The following is a 24,431-nucleotide window of genomic DNA, read 5'->3' as shown; positions in this document are numbered from 1 at the left end:
GGAATAGAAAGCACTCTGCTGTGTGCATATTCTATCATGGGACAATGTGAAAATCTGAACGATGTTCTGCATTTACTCGATATTTGAGTAACGTACATGAAACAAGTAGGCCAAGTACAAATTTATGCAAACAAGGTCCGTGCACAATTTTCGGGGATTTGCGTAGTGTAGTCCACCTCTTGGTCGTATTCACTTGTATTTTTGTCATGTTTGTGTTCTTAAAATTAATGAGGTGCTCCAAATTAGTGACATTTTTACCCAACACAATCTTTGCTTTAATTTGGGACAGTATTTTGTAGAAAAAGGAAGTTTTCCTACCCGATTTTCCAGCAATGAATTCACGGACAGATTTCCACTAAACTTATAAGACTTGCACTTGCCACCCTGTGTACAAACTCTATGAGACTGGTCTGAAAAATTCAAAGTGTCTTCTTTGAATATGATTGCATTTTGTTACAGATAAAATTTACTTTAATATGACATGTAAGTGATTTCTAGGGACTGATTAGTTACTACTGAGGAAAACAAATGCAAGTCTTATATGGAAATCTTTCCGAAGTCACAGTCTTACCGGTGGTAGTGGCCCCACCACTCACTTTTGCCATGAGAGTGTATGGTGAGACTCCATTTTCTGGCTGTTGCTATGAAGTACCTCATTCTTCCTCAAAAATTAAAATCTTGGTCAGAAAAGATAAATATCTGGCTACCGTCTTGCAACCTGTAGGTCTACATGTGCAAGTCTATTAAGGCCTATTCCAATTTCCATGACAGAATTTATAAAAAGTATTCAAATATTTTGGTAGAAGTTAAGTCTTATTTTTATTCAAGGAAAAAAAAGAGGCCAATCAATATAACATCAAATTGCATCACTAGATATCCCTTTGTAATCCTTGCTGAAACCAAGGGGTGACTGTGAAGTTTAGAATCCAAGTTCTTCTCACACAGATCACACATCCACCTTAAACTTTCTACTTCTCACATCACGGAGCAATCATCATGAGACCACATTGGGCAAGACTGGGTGCAGACAACCTATCAAAACTGATATTCCTGAAGTGTAACCACTTTTTGCTCAAATGATGTGTCATGTGTACATGTCAATTTGTCAACACGGCTACTGGTCACTTTGTCTGTGATCATCATTAAAAAAGGTGACAACTTACAACTGCAATTTTGTGTCTTGTTTGTTTATTTCTAGTATTGTTGTTTATTATCCTCGGTCTCAGTCTCAGCCCACATCGGTCTCAGTCTTGGTCCACTTTGAAGGGTTTGGTCTCGGTCTCGGCCTTGGAACTTTAGGTCTCGGTCTTGGCCTATCTGGTCTTGATGCAACACTGGCAATTAACAATGATAATGTACATGTACATCCTACATGTAGGTGTTCAACACAATCTGAAGATCAACTTACGCACATTCATTGTACTCCCTCCTGAGTACATGATTCAATGGTTTAAGTATGATAGATTTTATTCAAAGGCAAATCAAATCTGGATGGAGTACAATAAATTTGCACAAGTTTTACAACTGCATTGAACACAGGCATCGAACTGACTAAAATCCCCCAAAACACTCACTGAGCATACTGTTCTTCACATCCATGTCCCCCGGAAGACAAACCATGTCATTACGTGTTCATGATGAATATCCAAAAATGTATGAAATTTTAATGTACATTTGTAGACCAAAAAATCGTGTACCAGCCCTTGAGACCTATGCACAGGCTATTCATTCACAAGTGAATACCCTGATAATCTCTCCAGGGATGAGCGTTTAGCTCTCAACTCCCTGATATCATCATCATCATCAAGCCGGCAGATAAAGGTTCAGCTGTGGTAATTATGGGCTGACAGCAATACATTGATGAAGTCCATCGCCATCTTAACAATCATACGAACTACATGTACAGTATATCCCCCTCGATTCTGACCCCGAAGGAACATTCTCACAACAGATTCAGCAGGTACTGGATGATATGCGTTCACATGACCAACTATACAAGAAAGTTCATAAGTTTCTGTCCCCTACTGATTGTAGAACCGTTCGAGTTTACCCACTCCTCAAGATCCACAAGGCAGGTAATTTAGGGAGGCCCATCATTTCCGGAAATGGATTGCCCACTGAACACATATCAATGTTCATCGACACTTTTCTCGAGCCCCTCGTTCCACAGATCCCGTCATATATCCACGACACGCCAGACTTCCTATGTAAGCTGGAAAACACCAAAAACAAGATTCCCAGCACAGCCATCATTGGGACCTTTGATGTTTCTTCTCTCTATGCTAACATTTCCCACGAAGAAAGTATTTATGCATGCTGCTCTGTTCTCATGAAGAGTAGACACACAACTCCCCCACCAGTGATGTCGTAACACTTATGAGACTTGTACTATTAAACCAAGAACAATTTCTCCTTCATGGGCAAACACTACCTACAGGTACATGGCACAGCTACATGTATGGGCACCCGCATGGCTCCCTCCTTTGCTTGGCTCTTCATGAGTAACCTTGAAGAGCGCATGCTTACTTCAGCACCGTGCCGCCCTCGGATCTGGTGGAGATACATTGATGATGTAGTTTCATCTGGACCAGTGACAGTGACAGTCTAGACATCATCATTAACCGTATTAATTCTTTCCACAGGACAATTAAGTTGACTTTGGAATATTCCCTCCGTCAGGCCAACTTTCTCGATGTCAGCATCCAGAAGGAGAACAACCTCATGACTACTGACCTGTATTCCAAGCCCACAGATACCCATCAGTATCATCACTCATCCAGCTGTCACCCTCGACACTGCAAAACTGGTATTGCATACAGCTAAGCACTAAAACTGAGATGCAGTTGTTCTAATGATTCAGATTTCTCCAGTCACACACAGGAACTGAAGAGGCATTTGATTGCAAAAGGGCACAATTATCACCAGGTTCAACGTTCATCAATAGGGCCCACTCCTTCCCTAGAAGTCTTGCACTCAAGGAGAAGACTCCTCACAAAGAAACAACCTGCAGGGTTCCCTTAGTCACCACTTTCCATCCTCGTCTTCCTCCCCTCCACAAACTAATAAATGACAATCATCATATCCTCCATACTTCAGACCGCCTAGCCAGTGCCATTCCAGACACCCCACTTGTGGCCTTCAGGCATCCGCGCAACCTTTGGGACCTTATCATTCTGGCATGTGTCCTCCCCCCCGATACCCTTCCCCCTTCTCAGCACAGCACATTCAAGTGTGATTCTAACAGATGTGTTGTAGCAGGGTTTTTGATTTAAATCACTCGCTTTAAATCATTGATTGAAATCAATGGGAAAAAATATGAAAAATCACCAATAAAAATCACTATTTTATTTCTTGATTTTTCAAAGAAAAAAAACCCTGTAAGTTACTGGAGGAACTTCAAAGAAAGCCCTCATTAAGTTAAAATTGATCATTTTTGTGCAATACACATTAGGGGCCTACATATTCTGAAGCAATTTACAAATGAACATGTACTTTGTTCAATTTGAAGTGACGTTCCTATAGTATGTATACCTGCACAGAATTAATCTCTTGCCTGTGTACCATTAATTTTTTTTTTGCTCATGAACACCTGTCATTAGCTGTTATATAACATTCTACATGTATGCAAATGTCCTCCCCCCTTTACAGGCCATTGATAAAACCACTTTGTCTGTGGTCAGAATAGCCACGTCGGCGATAGCAAAGAAACAGTTCACATGTGATATACATGTATGTGAATGGTATCAATTTGGGGTGTTTCAAGCAAATGGTCATGATGGTTAGGCCTAACTGTTATTTAGCTTATTAAAATTCTATTTAAATTAACAAAAATCTGATTTAAATTTAAAACATCTGATTTTAATTTTAAAAATCTGATTTTTTTTTTCATATCATGATTTTTTATCAACTCAGAACCATGTCCTGGAATCAGATGCATTCTCTCTGGACACTCCTCTGGTACCACCCAAAGAACCAAAGGCACAATCACATGTAGCTCTTCTAATGTCATATACATGTATCTTATCTCTTGCAGGGCGTGCAGTGTTAAGTATGTTGGAGAGACGAAGAACACTCAAGAAGCATTTCTATGGCCACAGATCCACGGTCAACACCAAACAACTAGATACCCCTGTAGGCCAACACTTTGACCGTCCTATTAAACCATTTTATGTCTGACATGTTCTTACAGGGCATAGAATCACTTGATTTCCATAAAGATGCAATTCGCTTCAACAGGGAGAAGGTTTGGATTAAACGCCTCCGCACCATACAACCCCATGGCCTGAACATCCAAGAGAGAAACTACTAATTAACACTCTTTTCTTTCCCTCCATTTTGTCTGCAAATTATACCCCCCATCCAGTTCCATCCACTGTATTTTTTCTTTGATCTCTTCCCACCTTACATTCCTTTGTTGTTAAACCATGCCTTTCATGCACTCCCCTTTATCCTTTGCCCCTTTATCCAGCCTGCACCTTTCTTGACCTTTCCTTTTGTCCTCTTGCATTCATCCATGCTTAGTTGATTCTCTGTTTGCTTGTTTGTCATGTCCACTTGTCATTTTGCCTTTGAGAAAGATTCTGCTAGGATTGAAATGTCGGGCCTTCCATATTTTGAGATTTGTATTTTAGGTCATTGTAGTCAGCAAGCAGTTTGCAGCAGTTTTGTATTACATATTTTTGGAAAGAAATAATAAATGTATTTCTCTTTGGTTACAAGCAGTGGAAATTTGGGCACATATTGATTTGGAATGCACAGTATGTACAAAACATCAGAATTGAGCAATACAGAAAATAATTACATAGGTCTCATTACTTACATTGCTGTCATATTTCCCAAACCGCATTAATCCTTTGGCCCACTTTCCTGTATTACGATGCTTGAGAGTCACTCGTTCCTGAAAAGATAAAGAAATGACATCATTTGCTGCAAAACGATTAAAAATTTTACGACTGAAATACTTGATAGCAATACACACAATTATCAAAGTACGTGTAAATTTATTTTAATTTTGTGGAAGGGAGAACAACTAAGAATATAAAAATGATGAGGTAGGTTTACAAAATCAGACTTTTTTACAATTAAGTGAACTTTCTTTGAGAGGTTTTATTACATTAACGTCATGTCAGGAGAGGTTATCAATGTCAGCATATTTTAGCTTGAAAGTTTGGAAAAGCCTAAAACTGAGGTGTACATGCTACAGATCGTCAAACTTTATGGCTCAGCAATGACACACACCCTTGGTACACAAATTATATCTATTACGAGTAACTCAAACGTTCACTTTAATTACAACTTCAACAACTGAATTAGAAAAAATGGCCCAGGTCACCATCAGAACAAAGGCTCACAGCAGGCCTACTGGTATTTTTGAAGGACACACCCACCATGAAGTAAAAACGTACCCGAACAGTGCGCAGGGCATAGCAGGGCTGCACGGCAGAATCTGCAGCCACGTGGAGCTATGTACATTGTATGTGGGGACTACAGAATGGTCATTCTGTGGACCACAAAGTTTTATGTGGTGAGCCGCAGTGGGAATAGATTCACAAAATTTCTTCCCGAAGGCCTCTTGGGGAAACTCCAGATTACAGTGTGACAAGGACTGTGTAAAAACCTGAACGGCTTGAAGATTTAGTTCATATGCTTGGGGATGCAGACTGGAGAGATGCAGTGGTAGATCTGCATCATAATGGGGAATTTACTGGGACTGAGCTAAAAATGACAGGAAGACTGCCCGGAAAACGCTATTTGCTCATTCCTGTCTGGGTGCCCAGAAACATAGTCTTGAATGCTGGTAACTTTAAGGCCTGTAGTGGCATACCACTACAGGTACCAGGTAAGGCATGGACTCACTTCCCCGTGGCCTGGGAGGGCCTCCCGATGGCAGCAAGAACTGCCCCAGAAGGCTGTGATGGAGACTCGGAATTGGGTCCGCATACTGATGGTATATTCACCAGGCAAGTAGAGCACTTGAATCATGTCTTGCTGTAGAAGACAGAGGCATCGCTGGGAGGGGGGGGGAGCTTGCTGACAGAATCAATGTCATCCAAAGACATGGCCAGTTGCTCAGACTGAGGCAAGGCAGTGTCATGGTCTGAGCCGTGGACGCTCTCGTATGTAGCAGAATGTTCTGGTGGGGGACCACCAGGCTGATGCACACCCTGAAAAGTCCTGCGTTCTGAACTGTCAAATGGGAACGCAGTACGGGTGGTGGGTGGAGGGTCTACCGATGGCAAGACAGGTCTGGAGCGGTAGAAGCCGTCTGGGGTTTATAACTTAGGCACCAGACAATGCTGTCATCCATGGCTAAGGTGGAGATTCCTGTTGTTTTGAGTGGTATGTCTTCTGAGGTTTTGAAGAAATCAACGAAGAAGAATGTTTACATGCCGCTGGACTACAGCAGGCTGTAACCGCTGCAGGCAGAGGGAAAATTGCAGCCCCATTGTCTAGCAGGTTTTTCTGAGCCATGGGCGATCAGTGGGCCAACTCATTCTCTCAGATGACTGATGCAGATGCACAGGGCCGACTGATATCTCAGATGGCTTGGTTGTTTACTGGAAGGCAGAGAAGTAGAAAAGTAATGAGTGAGGAATGTCCCAGAAAGGGGAATTCTTGCTTTTGCTTCAGATGGCATCATGCTTGAATGATGAGTGAGGAATGTCCCAGGAAGGGGAATCCCCGCTCGCGGCTAAGGCCAGAGTCCTTGTCTGAGCTGCCTAGAATATGGCACACCCACTTGTGCAGCTTTGCCTTTGCCCTCATTCTCCGCAAGATCAGGCTCCGCTGTCACTGCCGCCCGATCTGCCACTTCAGTCAACTCTGTGCTCACAGATCTGTGCTCAACTGATGAGTCAAGGACATCCCAGGAAGAGGAATCCCTGTTTGTGGCTATTAAAGACCTGTAACCTCGTCAGAGCCACATAGAACGTAAGGTTGCAGGCCAGTAAATAGGTCCAAAATTGCCTGCACGGACGAAGTCATGATTTGTATTTTCAAATTCTCTGCATTTTGTGGCATGTGGACTGGGTGGTTTGTTTAAAGGTGGATGAGGTGGGCCTGTCAGCTTGTATTTCTCAAAGTATCAGACCAAACGAGGGCCTCCAAATTACTCTATTTTGCCATGAAGTGTAGGCATCAATTTCGAAAATGGCAATGAGCCTCCAGACTGTTGTGAGGGGTAATTTTCTCTGGAGAAAAATATCTTCAAAAGTCATCAGTTAAGCCACTGAAAATTGAAAGGAAAATGAAAGATGAGGAAGTGAGTTTTAATTAGATATGTGTCTTGAATGCATGTGTGCCTGTGTATTTTTCCTGATTTTTTGAAGTGGGGATATTTATCACTGTTGTCTGTGGCAGCTTATTTACTGATCTGAACCCCTAAAGTGCCCCCTTGAGCAGCTAGGCCTTGTCCCCATCCAACCACTTTAAAACAAAATGAAAAGCCCACTTACATGTAAGTGGCTAGGCCTTTATCCATGAATGGCTGCTTAAATGATAGAGCACCCGCTCTAGCGGCTGGGTCGTCATGCCCAAGAAAACCGCTAAAAATACATTCTGAACATGGGGGCAGGGCCACGTTGCATTGTGGGAGGTCAGGGTGAACCTCAGATGGTCAACTCTTTTTAGCAAATAATAGATGCATGGGAAATCTGCATATGCAGTGACTGTTTGGGTACTTAGAGTGCCACAGACTCTTAATTTATGGCCTATATTTGGTGGAAAATTCATTGTCATTCAATGTTAATATCAAACCTCAAGAGTAAAGATTACTACTCACTTTACTAAGCAGGCAAGATTTTCTCAAATTAATCGCAAAAAATGATGATTTTGTCAGAAAGTCACCGCACAATGAGAAAGGCAGAACAGAATTAGGTGAGCACTCAAACAGTGCCCTATGGGAACAAAACATCGCATCTCGCAAGTCACTGCTCTTGCTTGCTGTACTCTGATAAGAGATGAAATGTATCGAAGACCATAAAGAAAAACTCCACGTAGTCTAGATGAAGATGGTCTGACTTCATCTTAATTGAGCAAGGGGTTACTGCCGCAAGACTAGCTAAGTCGGATGTAAGTCGCACTTAGCGACATTCCACAAGTCCAATACATGTGAATGATGTTGAAGTATTTCTGGAGAATTAAAAATGAGCTTTGTCTGATATATGGAATGGCTGATGACGTCCCTGTGTTGGAGGACTCCGGCCATTTCACCACATGCACGGGGGTTTAAAGTCAGGCCACATGCATCCGAGGGGTGAAGATTGAGAGTGGAAATGGAGTGTCCTTGCAAAATTACATGTAAGACTCAGAATAGCACTACCAGATGGGAAAGCAAAGTGTTATTATTTCCCATTCAGAAGAACTACAGCGGACATAAAAAGCACTCCAATATTCAAATTTATTCTTTGGCTCAATGAACGCACATATTAAAACGAAAATTGGACAGAGCCTTGCTGAGTACGCCTCTTTGTTTCGATCATGCGGGGCATTGTCGGAAGAGGTAAACCAAGGCACACTCGTGACAAAATTTGGAGCCAACAGTACATGTAGGCCCACTTAGTCAGACCTTGTAACAGTCACAGTATATAAAATTTGGACAAGCCCACATTTGAGGAACTCTTGTCTGGACTGTGAGCAGGACACGGTGAGGTCATGTGGAAGAATCTGAGGAGATCGCACACGACAGGCCGTAGTGGTAATAGTAGTGGAATCCACAATAGTGTCAAGTTCCGTGAATTCGGACGCCCAAGGCGCAGATGCAGATCAGAGAAACTTAATAGTAGGTCCAAATTTGGAACGGCATAGTCACCAGGACAGGGCCAGAAATGGGGAAGTCTGCCCAAGGATAGCCGTTGTCTAGTTCATGCCTAGGTGCCCCAATGAAAAGTCTTGGACATCAGTGGGATCATGCGTATGGCAGTCATTGGGAATCTGTAAGGCGGGTAAGGGTAAGGTGTAGAATCATCTCTTGCGAGCCTCCATGAATGGGTACCAATGGTGGAAAGGCTGCACCCAGTAGGCTGCTCATACGTAGTATAAAGTCATATTCATAGGGATAGCCCAGAGAATGATGGGGAGTCAACCCAGGTAGCACACTACTCTGTTTCTCAACTGGGTCCCTGGCACAGAGGTCTTGGGAGTTGTTTGAGCCGTGACCTCGTGCTGACTATGCGTGACCTGGTCTTGTATTCACTGGAGGCCGCTTCAGAAGACAATGTATGTGTAGGGTTGCCCGGTAGAGTGTAGTGTCTACTGCATGCCTGGATGCAACGAAGAACAGTTGGTTCAAGGCACAGGCATAGAGGTGGAAGGTAGACGATAGGGCTTCATATGGCGTACAGAGGCTTCCGCGGCAAAGCAGACCGGCTACCCATGTTTTGGTCTGGATTGTGCATGTGTGACCAGTAATGTGCCTACCAGGGCTGCACCAGCAAACAGGGGGCATCCAATTAGCACACAATGTCTACCCAAGCCTGGATTCCCCCCGATGAAGAGTGACTGAGGATGGTGGTTCGAGGCATGGGGTGCTCAGTGGGGTTGGCACGTGGGGTTGTCCCTCCGCAAGCCTTGTGAGTCATGCTGCATGAATTGGAAGGGTGGTGACTCACGGTGGTTCCACTACCCAGGACGTGGGTGGTGCTGTGCCTACATGGAAGGGCACCGTCTCTGCAGGGGCTGCCCCGGGGTAAATACAGGGTGTTGGCCCAAGAGAGAGTAGCGTTTTTATCACAACTGGGTACGCCGGTAAAAAGACATCTGAAGACAGCAGCACCTAGGGTGAGGCAGTCAGCACAGCCAGCATGGGAGGCATGGGGCCATCCCGGCACGTGGCCTTGTGAGCCATGCCGTTGGGCCGCTGTAGACTATGGTAGGTGCTGGTTAAGGAGAGATCCCTCCTGGTCACCGTCCCTCGGTAGGAAATCTTGGAACTGGTGGTAGTGCACCCAGACCCAGCTTGCAGGGAAATTAAACCCCATGTGCAGTGCTACTTTGGTGGTAAAGTTGAGGAACTGAGTGTTTGGATTTTGCATGTAGTACAGCTCAGACCCTTAAAGCGTGGTGTGGGCTAAGCCTGAACCGGACAGAGGATGGTACTGCCAGCAGGAATTAGTGCAGAATCACAAGTGTGGTGTGGAATGCCCCTCAATCTTCTGCAGACTGACTCCTGTTCATCTATAGGGGTGAGTGCGGTCACAAAATCAAGTCACTCGCATTGCCCAACAGTCCCTCAGTTGCCCAATTGAGCCAATTTATACCAAGGAAAGAGGGGACCGCAGAATTTAATCACTCGCACTGCCTCGCAGAACCCCCATAAGAATCCCAGGGTCGCTCCGTTGACCCTGTGTATTGTATGGTGGTACAGCAACATAGAATCAACGAACATGTAAGATGCATTAACAAAAGAGAAAATACCACGAAAACAAGAAAATGCACACATCCAACAAGAAAATATTGAATGTACATTTATAACAATATGTTATGGTTGATCAAATTAATCATCAAATTAACATGGTAGCAAAACGGAAACTCGCAAAACTTGAAGATGCCAAAATTGATATGTCCATTTAGAATCATGCAGAGGAAAAGGACAAACATGGCGGTGGGGCTGCTAGGCATCATGGGCCTGGAGGGCACACTATGGTTGATCAAGTTTCAACAAGCAGAATCAGATGTGAAGGAAATTTGCACATGCAGCAAATGTAGAAGTGTTGGGTAGTTGAGTGCAGTGGACTCTGTAGTGTCTCCATGAAATATTGGACGCCATAAAATCGCATTGATTGCTACTTTGGACAGCAGTTTACGGAAATGTACATGAAGAAAATGTGATAGTTCAAGCTGTTATGGATGATGGTTTGGGGTCCTTTCTTGCACTCTTTTCTCAAACTTGTGCTGTACATTGCTTTTGATTTTACTCGCTATTTTTAGATCAATTATTTATAGAATCAAATAACATTCGCAACTGCTGACTTCAGGACCCAATAATTTGTAAGACATGTTTTTAATTTTGTGATTATGGTTTGATATAAGCCAATATTATCATCTTTCAAAACATACAAATCTGTCCAAAATTACTGCAGGTATTATTACTTCCTGATAGTTTTCAGGTGGATAAGAGGTTGTTCATGTCCGTCAAAAATGCTGACGTTTGAGACTTTAATTGATTAAGTTGAAAGATGGGCATGATATCAGCCATGACTCCCCTCAATTCATCAGATATTGTGAATTACTTCACTGCTGTTCACTTCAGGAAAAATAAACCCCTACAGTTAATATTATCTAATGGTCCATATTTCATGGAACTTGCCATATACATGTACAGTTGTGGCAAAAAGTTTACATACTGTACACTTTGCAGAAAAATTTTTCCTCAATTTTTGGCTGTTTGAAATAGTTTGGCCAACTTTTTCTTTACGAGGTCAGACAAACAGTATCTCAACTTCATGTTCATAGTGTGTACTTCAATTGGAAATACTCGGAGACATTTATTAGGGTTTGATCTCAACTTAATCTTCATAGTGTGTACTTCAATTGAAAATACTCAGAGACATTTATAATTTTTGAAAATATTAATATTTCTGAAAAATCATTTTAGGAAATTAACATCTACTCCTTAATTAATGTTCAAAAACACTTCAGAGAAAGGTTCACTACGACTATGAAATGTGACCACAAAATACAACAGGAACTAAATGTTAGGATTGGAGTATATAAAATTTTGAATTTTTTGAAATATAAATATGAATCATATATATCTGGGTGTTTTTATTTGACGAATACACCATGCACATGAAGTAGAGTCCCATCTCGTCTGTCTTCATGAAAAGCAAATTTGGCATAAATGAGTGAAGTTGCGAAATTCAAGGAAAAGTGTTTTTGTTCTACCAGGTGTATGTAAACTTTTTGCCCCAACTGTACATGTACAAAACATGAACTCCACCTGTACAGGCAGAATATAGATCTTAGTTGAGCTGCGTGTCCACTCTACGTACAATTCAAAGCAACAGACTATAGTCTACATGTATGTGCATATGTACTGTAGTAGCTCCATCTAATGATGTACGAATCAGCTGACAACTTTGGTCAAAGCTGTGGTTTTAAATCACCTTTGCTCTTGCTCTCTCAAACTTGTCCAGTAGCTCCTTAGCTTCGTCTGTCCCAGCTTTCACGCTCTGTCTGAATTTACACCTAGCTTCTTTGGTCCTGCATTTGCGCTCAATGCGGTGATACCTTTACATTCAAAATAAGAGTAAAGTTGCTTAAAAACTAAGCTGAAGAGATCCATAAACACACTTGCCGGGGTTGCAGTCAGAAAACAGAATATAACATGCAAATGCAACGTTACCAGTGGGGTCAATGGCTTAAAGGATCCAGGGGGCAGCACTCCCTTAAGCTCCTGGGTTTGGGGAGTTTTAACCACTTGCTGCTGGGTGGATTTTTCTTGATCAAGACAAGATGCCGGCCCATTTTCAAGATTTTCCGTTTTCAAAATTCTTCAAAAATTCATCATTTCATTTAATGGCCATTCATACCAAAATGAAGGACTCTTTGGGCACTACTCTAAAGCTAAAATTCATAGTGCTACGTAAGATTCTTTCGTTCCTGAAACTGGCACAGTGCAGTGCTGACCTATTTTCAATAGTGGCCAGATTAGCGTGCAGCAGTGCTGTGTGGCTCATCGCTGCGGTGGTGGTGTGCTTTTGTCCCTGGTGGTAATTCGCTCACTCTAAATGCCCAAAACCATGGTATACTATTTCAAAACAAGGCCGGATTATCTCCACTATTGAGAGCGAAAAAATGTCAGTAATGCCCAGCAGCTCAGTCTTTTGTGCTGAGCATGGTCTTTTGTTATAAGGCCCAACTCTTTTGTCCCAGTTGCGGACTCTCTGGCTCTGCATATAAAGCCTATGTACCCGAAAATGGGTCACCCGGCAGGTAGTGGTTAAGACACTTAAAAAACTTGTCTGGATTACCAATTCCTATTAAAATAATCTACAGTAAACTCCAGCTAATTTGACACTGTACAAATCATTGAAGTTGGCCATCTGACAAACGAGTATGCTTTTCAACAATAATTTGGTCTGCTACCTTTTGGATAACTGCAAATGATGGCCTGTACTGTTAAGGAGAAAAGTCCAGGTAAATGATCAAAGCCAACTGGTGCAATGAATCATACAATATATGAATGCATGTAACTTGGCAAAATGATGACTTACAGCAGATATCGGCCTTTGCTTAAAAGAGGTAGAAAAAAGAAAACCTTCTTTCCCCAATTTAACCTTTAAACTGGGAGACAAGACCATCTTCAAAAATTAACATAAAAAAATGGAAGAGTTTTCCCATTAATGGTAAAAAAAAAATCTACTTTCTGTGAGTCCCTAATGTGCCGATTTCAGAAACGCTCATTATGTATTAATGATATGCTGGTGACCCCAAAACATCACAAGGAGATACGGTTGTAAATTGGGTGCATCTTCACACGCGAGTCTCAAAGTAGTAGCATGCTCAAAATACAGTGCCCTTGCACGGTTTTTGTCCACTGAGTTGATTGTTCCATACATCAAGTTTAAGTGCATGATTTGTCGATTTTTTTCATAAAATAAAACATATCCTGGTGTTGTGCACACCATCAAAACTCCTCAGAGGTCTGCAAATGCCGCAGCATTGTGTGAGGATTAGTGCATACCACACATACAGTCTATTCACTATGCAGCTGCTGGTTCAATGGGGCCTGCTGCTGGACAGAGCTCTGCATACCAGAGGTTAATGTATCTTCATGCATACTTCATGTGCCCTTCTCCCCTACTAATAAGTGAAACAAAAACAAAGTCTGTCATTTTTATTTGCACAATGTTTACCTTTGGTAATTTATTTGGTTTGGGAATTCAAATTTTATGCCTTACAAACAGTACTTAAAAAATATAAGATGTCTGCCCTATGAGGATGCAGATATTCAAAGATATAAAGTTAATTGTCTGTGCTTTGATCTTTCACTTAATTCTGTGGAGAATAACCTGTTATATGGTCTTCAAAACAACATGCTAAGACGTGCAAGATTTCTGAAATACATGCTCAGTCTTTGTTTTCAGATTGAAAGACTTCATTCTGAAATTAACCTTCCACCCTTTTACCTAAAAAATTACGCAAAAAATGAGCAACAATTATCATTTTTTTTAGACCAAAAGGAATTCTAGTTCCCTCTCGTGTATTTGCGTATTTACATTGCTAAAAATTTGGGCATTAAATTTTTAATGGCGGAGGGCCCTTTTCAATCAGAATTAAAGAAAAAAATTATCCAATCTGCCAAGAAACAAAAATACCCTTTCTAAACAGTGATGGACAGCTCCTATGTGTACTTCTCCGATGGGTTCCAAGAATTGGCGGTGGTTCTCTTCAAACATTTATACAAAGTATTTCTCTGAGATTGGATAGCAAGCTCCAGTCGGAATACCAGAAGTCATTGGGAATTTAAAAGTGTACCTCTGAAAGATGACAACTGACGCAATTACAGCAGTGAAAGGGTTTGGCCAGTGCTGACTACTTCAAAGTGCATGAATTTAGGCTAACCAATCATGCACTGACAACCTCTGTGGCACAAAAAGTGCAACTTATAAAGAAGGACCTCAAGGATCGCAAGTCAACAGAACATGACTCTTGTGCAACAATTAAGGGCTAAGGGACTGGATTCCAATTAATTAAAATAGATGCAGTGACCGCACCTCTCCAAAGCATCGGAGGAACCAACCGCAACAATAGGGGGCTTTGTTAGATAGTTCCTTTGATATGGTAAATTGGCATGGGCAGTGGACAGTCGGCTGGTTGCTAAGGACCTGTGAAAACTGTGGTGTCCACGTTAAAACCGTGGTGCAACCTTTTGGACAAGCTCCCTTACATAGTAGACTTAACATGTTACATTTGTAAATAACTTCTTTTTAATTCCTCCACCATCAACGTTCATCCTATTCTTTTCTCCCGTTCCTTGTATCTGGTTATCCGGTTTGTTCTATTTGCGTGTCAATAGACATCAGAACGTTTTTGATGATTTTTCTTTTATTTCCTTTTGATACTTTTTTAATAGTTGTAAGATTGATTGCATGTTTTTAATGTGTATTTTTAATGTGTATCATTATTTAAGATGACTTTAGTGATTTTCCAATTTTTTTTATGTTTTTAAATTTATAAATAGATTGTTTTTTAATGCCTGTGTAATTCAGCCATATGGCTGCGAAAAGGTAAAGTGTAATAAACAATAACACTATTAAACCATTAACCTAAAAAGGGGTGGGGTGGGGGAAAGGGGTATGTGTGCATACTGAAGCCCTATGCTTGTTCTCATTTTTTAAAAGGGGTGTGCAAAATTGTAATATACAAAATGTCTACAAGCCAATGGTTTTAACCACTTGCTGCTGGGTGGAATTTGAAGTTGCATGATGTAAAACCGGGAGATTTCCAAGACTTTCCATTTTCAAAATTCTTAAAAAAAATCATGGCTTCATTTACAGGACGTTTACAACCCACACGAATAACTGTCTGCTGACTACTCTAATCTGACAGAAAACATCTACTATTGATGCCCAAGTATTTCAGCCAGGCCTGCCGCCTTGTAAAAAGAGACCAGATTGTGCAGTATTACGTAATATAATTTGTTCCCAAAACTGGCACAGTGCACTACTGGTGTCTTATCAATGGGGCCAGATTAGCGTGCAGTGGTATTGTATCGCTCATCGCTGGAGTGCTTTTGTCCCCAGTAGTAATCAATCAGTGGCACAATTAAAAGTATAATCTCTAAAAATAAGGATGGATTTCCTCTGCTATTGACAACTGAAAAAAATCTGGCGATTCCCAACAGCTCAGTCTTTTGTTCCGGGTACAGTCTTTTGTTACAAGGCCCAGTTCTTTTGTCCGTGGTTGTGTGTATAAAGCCTATGTGCCCAAAACCGGGCTCCCCGGCAGCATACGATTAAGATGATTTTCAAAAAGAATTTATATCTTTGCTGCGTATTTGTACAACAAATCCTGCACACAAACATGAGTATTAGATGTAGCCTCTTTAATTAACCCCCTATAATTCATGCACAGAAATTGATCTACTTGGTGAAAAAGCTTGTCAAAACATTTCTTGTTTATTCCTCAAATTTTTCTTATCAAAGGCCCGATCTTTAGGTTGTAAAAGTGTAAAGGAAAACTCTCAGTTCAATGATGAACGATAAAATGGTGCACTCAATAGCATTTTTCTGTGCTATTTTCTGTCCTACTAGGTGCCCAGCTTAAGGTGTGCTCTGTAAAGCAGTTCTTGGCTAGGAACCTGAAGGGTGAAAGTACAGAGTGACTGGCTAGCCGTGCACAGTCATCAGTTAACCATCACACCAAATGTACAAGTGCATGGCTTTTCCTCATAATGTAATGCTGTGTGTATATGACAGGAGTGAAATGTCAGGAAACTGAAATATCCTGAAAAACTCTGTACTTCAAACCTCCACTTCAACAATTTATCGCACAATGTGTATCTGTAAGTATAACCTTGAGGACTGCTCCTGCACTGCTGCGGGGGGAAAAATCCAGTGCGGTCAACCCAGACAGTCACCACATATGCAGATTAGCACAGGACCTGGGAGGTGGGTCAGTGAGGGCGCACTTGAGTTAAATGATGATAAATAGCATAGTATATACCAGACAAATTGACCGAAGGAAGGATAGGATACTTCTAGTCATCCAACTTAGCAATAGCCCAGTAGTGCTGATGTGGAGAAGGCCAGAACCATCTTACCATGGATACTGTATGTCTGCAAGACGTCAGTCAGGTAGCATGAGGTTAAGGTAGACTGTGACTTCCAGTATGCTGCCTTGTAAATGTCCTCCAATGGAATGCCTCAGAAGTAGGCCCACGAGGTAGAGACTGCTCTGAAGTTGTATGCCCGGGTGTGGTGATGGGTGGCATCGTCAGATGGGGATGACCATTCAGCATTAGCAACTTTGGTGGTAGAAACTGCCCATCTGGCTATAGTTTCTCTTGATGCGGGCCAGTGAGGCTTAACCAAGGAAGAGTTGAGAAGAAGCACCACAGAGATTTCTGGTTTTGAGAGTTCAAACCAGACACCAGGGCTTGTTGTCTGAGGATCCCGAGTGTTTGGTGATGGCAGGAACAAAAATGTCCAGAAGATGGGTGACTCTTTTGTGTAGTTTGACTCTTTGTGAGGAAGCCCACGGATGGGATGAGGCGAACGCTGTGAGGTTCCCATTGGATATGTCAATCAGCAATGGATAGGGCATGGAGTTTGCTGCCTCTCCTAGACATGGTAACTGCCAGGAGGAAGGCCAGTTTCACCTAAGGCGAAATCGCGAAATTGATTAAGTGTTCTTCTGCAGTTTGTTGGCATTCTCGCCGATCAGTCTGTCTTGTCAAGAAGGGCAAGAATCTGTGGATTCGATGGCGGTGTGTGCTCTTGCGTGGCTAAATTAATGAGCAAGGCAGACAGTGCGCCTTTGTCATCGCAACAATGAATGCAATGAAACATGACCAACCTCATGAATACAATCGGTAGGACGCAGAATGTCCGTCCTTTAAATACAGTATGGCAAAAGTTAAGATACATTATTCGTGCATTTAATTGACAGGAACAGGTATTCTTCAATCAAGACGTATCAGTTTTTGTTCGTTTTGCAAGTGTGCATGAAAACAATAAACCAGCCATATACAAATCGTCTCGACCAGAGCTCTTATATAATGATGCAGAGGGCACAAATGCATTCTCAAGAATTCCACCAATGGCCTTTTCATGGTACCACGCTTCCTGCCTTGATAATATTTTGATAGCCAAAGATAAAAATTCATACTTGCAGTTTATCTCCTCTGTAGGTCCGTCCCTTGATTTTTTTAGCCTTTATAATAGTTGCCCGGTGGTCCAAATTATTCTGCCATTATTTGATATAAATCAGTCTTTTTAAAGAAATCAGGAGAAAATCGAAAGCCATTCACTGAGACACCCAATTGAACAAATGTACTGTTGCTAAGCGCCGTGGCTCCAAAATCAGCACCTTGATTGGTCCACGAAAATGTTGGGGCGTTGCAGACATCACAACTGACCAATCTACATGTACACCTGGAGCAAGACCCAGGATGATATCATGTTGATCGCCTTTTGTAAAGATTTTGTGGTTTCCTCGATCATCGTTTAGTCTTTCCCCCGAGACCCCAGTGCTAAATGGCAGATCGTGCAAAATGGGTCCTCTTTATGGTTAGCGTTCTGTTTAGCAAGTCCAAAACCGTGGAAGGGTGCTCTACAAAAACCAATCACTGACGCCCGGAACTCAGACTGATATCTTGACAGCCGAGCACCCCCATGAAGTTCCCAAGCTTTTTCCTTGGCAATGGCCCAAATCTGCTATAAACAACTGTTTGCTGAGTATAGGTTGAACATGTAAAAGGCAAAATGGGGCCCAAAAACTGGTTTCAAAAGGGCTTGGTTACGTTATCTTGTCGTGCTCCTCAGTAAAAACCAAACCAAAATCATCAAACATGGCAATTTGAAACCAAACCAAACTTGATAAAAAAATGCAACACATCATGAAAAATAGATAACGAGGTTGACGAATTTGACACCGCAAACCTAGGCACACGTGCGTGTTCGGACATACAAACATACACAATTATCTCCTTCCCGGCCTGAGCTATAAAGAGGATTTTGTAAAAAAGCGTTGCGTCATGACTGCATGATTTGCTGATCGTAATTGTTACGAACTACTTGTGTGTAATGTCCATACTTGAATCATATCCAAACACTTTCTTTGAAAATTATGGTTTAATGCTGAATAAGTTATAGAAAGTTATGGATTTACAGTAAACTGTAACATTAAATGGTGGCGTAAGCCGGTGTTAGTATCTTTACCCTCATCCTACTAAAAAGGAAATCTGATGGTGCTCCCCTCAAAACGTACAATAATATAACAGAATCTTGGCATTTATGGAATAACTCCAGGTTGTTTTCAGTTTTAGGGCCTATGAGGGGAAGACTGTGCCACAATGCACAAAGCTATTAAAACAAATAAAGCTACAGACGCCAAACATAGTGTTTTTTTGTTTCAATGACATACTCGGCGGCTAAATAAGCCTGATAGTCATAGGAAAAAACATGTGGCCGGTACAGTCATGCTGCCACTCCGTCAAAGTTCTTAAATAGGCCTGAAGTACTAAGTCGCTGTACATCGTTGATGTGATTGGAGAAGAGACAAACGGAAGACAGGTCTACACCGTCTGGAGTCAAATCAATTGTTATCTAAAATGAAGTATGTCTGCCACTTCTGGATCAATACTCAATTATCTGCGATGTGAATATAATGTTCATGGCACAATCTTAATCGGCCGAAAAAAGTCTCTGAGCTGGCTGGCGCGTCAACGCGGTCGAACATGCTTGCAAGCATGGTTACTGTGTTCCTTGGGTTCTTATGCCTAATTCAGTGCAGTTTTTTTGGACAGGGAACAGACTATCTGAAAAAGCACAGACTGCGTGCCATGTCAGGGGAAATTCCCAACTTAACGGCTGTTTAATATATGATGGAATTGTTTTATGGCGAAAGAACGAAACTACGAAAGCATTCAAATTTGAATAAAAACTTATACCATAAACATACCAATCCAGATGATCACACAATAAATCATGTTTTGAAATGTCAGTAACAATTGTAAAACAAACTTCACAAAACAGGGATTGAATTCTGCGTCCGCGTCATGCCTGCTGTTCGGGAAAAGTCTCGTTGTTGGTGGGATATGCTTGCTGACTGTTTTCGGACGACTTTTACTATCTGAGGCAATTTAGTGGCAGCGTGAACAAGAAATTTGCATGCTCATACAAGTTTGCTGACGATCAAGGATCAATGAATTTTGTATCCCCGCAGTGACAAGAAATATATTTTACTGCTATTAGTTATCTATGTTTGGTACAAAATTAAGCCATTCCTTTCATGGTTAATTACAGGCAAAAAGTAGCCTGGTAGCGATTTTGTTCCCGAGCCGGGAATCCGCGGAATATCGGGCATATTCATGAGACTGGTAATTTCCATAAACCTAGCATATTGTGTTCCGTCCGCGGGCGTGCCCGGTTGTCAAGGGGTCTTTTGTTTGGCAGGGACTGGCGTGCTCTCCGTGATCCCGTATGATGTCTGCGGCGTGGAACGGTTGGTCAATTTCACGATGCCCAAGGCATCACCAAGAGGTTCGAAGAGCTGGCATGCGAGAATCTCCAGAACCTGAGGCAAGTCCCATGAGGGGATGAGGAGTCTCAGAGGAGGACACTCAACCGAGATGTTAAGAGCATTGTTATCCAACATGGAGTACCTGTCTTGGAAGCCAAAGTGGATGGAGGAGATGGCAGAATGATAACTGTGGATAGTTGTAACCCGTATACCGGAGTTGAATGCATGTAGGTGTATGAAGAAATCGGCTATAATCCTCAGAGATACGTTGGTTGGAGCCACACCTCGTTCTGTGCACCACGAAGTAATATGTCAAAGTCTGCTGTTGTAGATTTTGAATGTGGATTGTCATCTGCTCTTGGCCGCCATTGTGGCAGCGTTGTCAGAAACACTAGCTGAGCGAAATGATTGTTAAACAATGGCCAATAGATCAGGTGCAGAGACTCTGGCTGAGGGGAGAAAATGCCGGAGCCCGCTTACTGGAGGAGGTCCGGCCTGAGCTGTAGGATTAAAGAGGAGCTTGGTACAAGCGTCTGGTGAGACCAGGGTACCAGGACTGGCGAGGCCAGAAGGGGGCGATGAGGACTCAGCAGTATTTCCACTTGATTTTGGACAGTACAGCTGGAATCGTGAATACTGTAGGAAATGTGCAAGTGAACATCCCAGTCCAGCCGAGATGGAGAGCGTCAGATGCCCAGGCTTGTGGGTTGTGGCACATCCAGGGATATGTGTCGCTTGGAGGTCGTTCCTGTGGTCCAAGGTCCAAAGGAACATTTCTCTCATCAGGAGGTATAGGCTTATAGAGTGTGTGCCCCCCCCTCGAACGGTTTACCATTGTTGCATTGTCAAATTGAATGAGGGCACATTTGTTCCCAATGGTCCGATGGAAATGGCGAAGGACACTGAACACTGCTTGGAGTTCCAGGGTGTTGATGTGACTCCTGAGAAGGGACAGACCCCAAGTCCCTGATGTTTGTATGTGAGGCAGTGAGACAACCCATCCCTACTTGGAAGCGTTGGTTGAGATGGGGAGCTGTGGAGCAGGTCTTGGGAAGGAGAGGCTTTAGCTGAGTTGCAGCTTAACTGCGACCAATGAAGATGCAGAATGATGAACTTTGTCACTGGCATGGGTGAGTTTATTGGGTCGAGGCAGGGGTGGAAGAGTGCCTGCAAATGGAGTTGGCTTGGACGCATGTAGAGACGGCAGCCAGGAACCACGTCTACAAGACTCACTATAAGGCCCAGGAGGTGAAGTCAAGCCCCAGCTGGGACCACAGTGGCGAGAAAGGAAGAAGCTAAAATAGTCCATCAAGTCAGTGACGTGATCCTAAGTAGGAGTCACGATGCCCCGTTGGAGGTTGAGAGTTGCACCAACGTAGGTGAGACACTGAGTGGGAGTAGGTTGCGACTTGTCAAGGTTTATGAGGAACCCTAGAATTGTGACCTCGGTTGCAGACCTTCCAACAATGAGCCAGTCGTGCAGGTACTGAATGATACGGATGTATCGTTCATGGAGGTAAGCCATGACAGACGTGACGATGCGCATGAAACCCTGAGGGGCATTGAAAGGCCAAAGGGAAGTGCCACGAAATCGAGGGTTATGGTATATGAAGCGGAGGAACGTGTCCTTCAGATCCACTATAGAGGCCCATCAGCAGAGACTGAGTGACTGTTCACAAGGTCTCCATGTAAAAGTGCTGCAGGCGGATGAAACTGTTCAGTGGCTTAAGGTTGAAGATTAGGCGCTAGATGTTTGGCTCATTCTTTGGGGTGAGGGGGAATGTTGAAACAAACCTGTCACGAGATGGGAGAGAGAATGGGGCGATGGCTTGTTTCTGAAGAAGGGAACTGATTTCCAAATCCAGGGTCCGGCATTGGGTAAAGTTCAAGGGGATCGGAGTCGGGTGTAGGTGCGGGTAGGACAGAAGGGCGCTCGTGAATTTGAGGGAGTAGCCAAAGGAGATCATATTGAGGATGCATCTGTCCAACATGATTTGCAACTCGCCATGACTTGACTAATTTGACCTAATGATGATCGTTTGTTAAAAAAATAAACACACTTTTTGATGTCCACACATAATCGGTTGGAAAGAATGCATGGTCAACGCCAACCCCATTTACTGTAGGCTTATCAATGCGAAAGCAGGCTGCTTGGTTAACATTGTCAGTGTGTTGCGTGGCCGGGCCGGGTCAGCGCGTGCGGGCTACACGCTGCGATCTCCATGAGGCTTAACTAGGCATGCGTGTTCTTAGACACTGCATCATTCATTGTATCAAACAGAGCGATTATTCTTTATACTGTATACATGCACATCATCTAAAAGCATCATAAGAGCAGCAAAAGAAACTTCTTCAAATGGCTGGAAAAGAACTGTACATGTACTACCCCACACTTGTAACATGAGTGTAGCAAGAATTCTTACTATTTGAAAAAAAAAAAAACTGGGGATATTTGTGTACTACTCCTAAAATATTCAACACGATGCAAAAAAACTTGTCTGTTTTTAATCATTATACGTGTACATTTTAGACTATGCAAAATGAAAACAAGGTACCATTAAACAACATTTGCGAATTATGAGAAGTTCACATTTTTAATTCTCCCTATGTGCCGCTTATGACTCCAGTCCCGGCTTTCAAGCAAGCCTGGTGGCTACATGTATGTGACCGAACTGAAGGAAGCTTTGCATACTGCAGCTATTAAAAGCCTGGCTGCTGCCGTCTGCCCAATTGCAGCACTTGCACACTGCTCAAGATTACTGTCCAGTCACAGCCCATGTTTATAATGGACATGCGTTCCCATAGCGGTGCTGGGAATGAGCTTGCTAAATCTCACTTGAATTTTGAAAAGTGCAAAAAAGGAAAAACAAGGGAAAGAAAAGACAAAAACACAAAAATTTTTTTTTTAAGATTTAGTTTTACACTTGAACGTTTCAAAACGCAAAATCATTTGGCCAAACAGGAACCCCCCCAGGCTGGCCAGAGCCGGCCAAGTTGGAGAGCAAGGTACTTGTGCATCTCTCCACAGAGTGTGTGAAAGAAACAAACAACATGAAAGAATTGTCACAAAAAGTGCACAGTGTTGGTGGTACACAGACTTGGTTACAATACCGGATTTTTCCCTTTAGACTGATTTAAAGCGCTGCTGCTTCACAGTGTTGGAGAACCATTGGCACGAACTGCACCTGTCCAATCATCCATCTCAAGTTATTGTGTGCATAGTCACTGATAATTTTTAGGTAACACGAGCCATGGTAAAGTGATCCACACTGATTATGAGACAATATGTTCTAAACTTGTTGAGAAGTGCACATCAAGTGATGTACAACTGCTGTGATGTTGCGAAATTATCTGTTGTCTTTCTCCAATGTATAGTTTGAGGAGAGATTTGAAACCTAAGTAGATTTTACTGCTTTCCATTTTTATAATGCGAGTCAGGCTGTAATTAAAATGTAATTTAAGCCTCGTTATTTATTTTTGTTTGTATTATTTTATAGCAAGTGTCAGTAGGTAGCTGTAGACAGTAAATGGAATTTTCAAATGCTACTAAAATGTAATGCAAGTCACCATGGGAAATGTCTGACACCTGCATATTAGCTTTAACTATTCCCTAACCCCCTAGGATGTATGTAAAATCATATTGAAATTGGAGGATTTGGGACTGTTAGGGATGGCTATTTGCACTGTACGGACACCTGTTTCTCAGGTACATACATGTACATTGTACATGTATGTCTACAAGGAAAACCAAGCTTGCACACATGCACTTGTTTTGTAATTGTGGTGAGCGCACACTAAGTCTTGTTGAACGCTGGATAAAATTGCTATGGGGACACAAGAAAATTTGTATTACCAAAAGGAATATGGTTTCTCAAGTTAAGGCTGGCCAGGCCACACGCACACACAGGTCTTTCTTTTAAATAGGGGGCCATATGTGTGACATAGTGGTCAAAATTTCAAAATTGTCTAAACAAATTCAAAACTTGTTGATATGTAATTGATAATACATTCACACAATAAATGTAAATGATTTTTGCTTTGAATAACTACTTGAAGTGTACAGACTCAATTTGTGCAGTGGTGCAGGAAATTATTTGACGTGTAACAAAGAAACCAAATATGATGGTTCTATGCATGTCATTTTTGGTTAGTAAAGGTTTCTTTTCAACTGTTGACAACTTTTTTGTGTACATTCCATGTATTCTCATCACAAGTTGTTTTTTCTAAATAGGGTTTCAGGTGGC

General features: G+C 42.2%; 1 protein-coding gene and 2 pseudogenes across 1 annotated transcript in view; 2 read left to right on the top strand and 1 right to left on the bottom strand.

The window, feature by feature from the left end:
- The first annotated feature begins 1,838 nt into the window (after nucleotides 1-1,838).
- On the top strand, nucleotides 1,839-2,919 carry LOC147795216 (uncharacterized; annotated as a pseudogene).
- On the top strand, nucleotides 2,859-4,309 carry LOC147795215 (uncharacterized; annotated as a pseudogene).
- A 462-nt stretch (nucleotides 4,310-4,771) lies between these two features.
- The window catches only part of LOC147795214 (U3 small nucleolar RNA-associated protein 14 homolog A-like), a 44,683-nt gene continuing 25,023 nt past the window's right edge, over nucleotides 4,772-24,431 (bottom strand). Inside the window, exons 4-5 of the mRNA XM_087132211.1 lie at nucleotides 12,105-12,228; nucleotides 4,772-4,897 (exon numbers count right to left, since the gene is read on the bottom strand). Of these exons, the coding sequence (XP_086988337.1) occupies nucleotides 4,772-4,897; nucleotides 12,105-12,228 (250 nt within the window). The remainder of the gene's footprint in view (nucleotides 4,898-12,104; nucleotides 12,229-24,431) is intronic.

Source organism: Acanthaster planci, unplaced genomic scaffold (genome assembly GCF_054643075.1).
Source record: "Acanthaster planci isolate LZ-2023a unplaced genomic scaffold, COTS_SCS Contig126, whole genome shotgun sequence".
NCBI classification, from domain to species: Eukaryota; Metazoa; Echinodermata; class Asteroidea; order Valvatida; family Acanthasteridae; genus Acanthaster; species Acanthaster planci.
The sequence above is the reverse complement of the archived record's forward strand: the minus strand, read 5'-3'. Positions and strand labels throughout refer to the sequence as shown.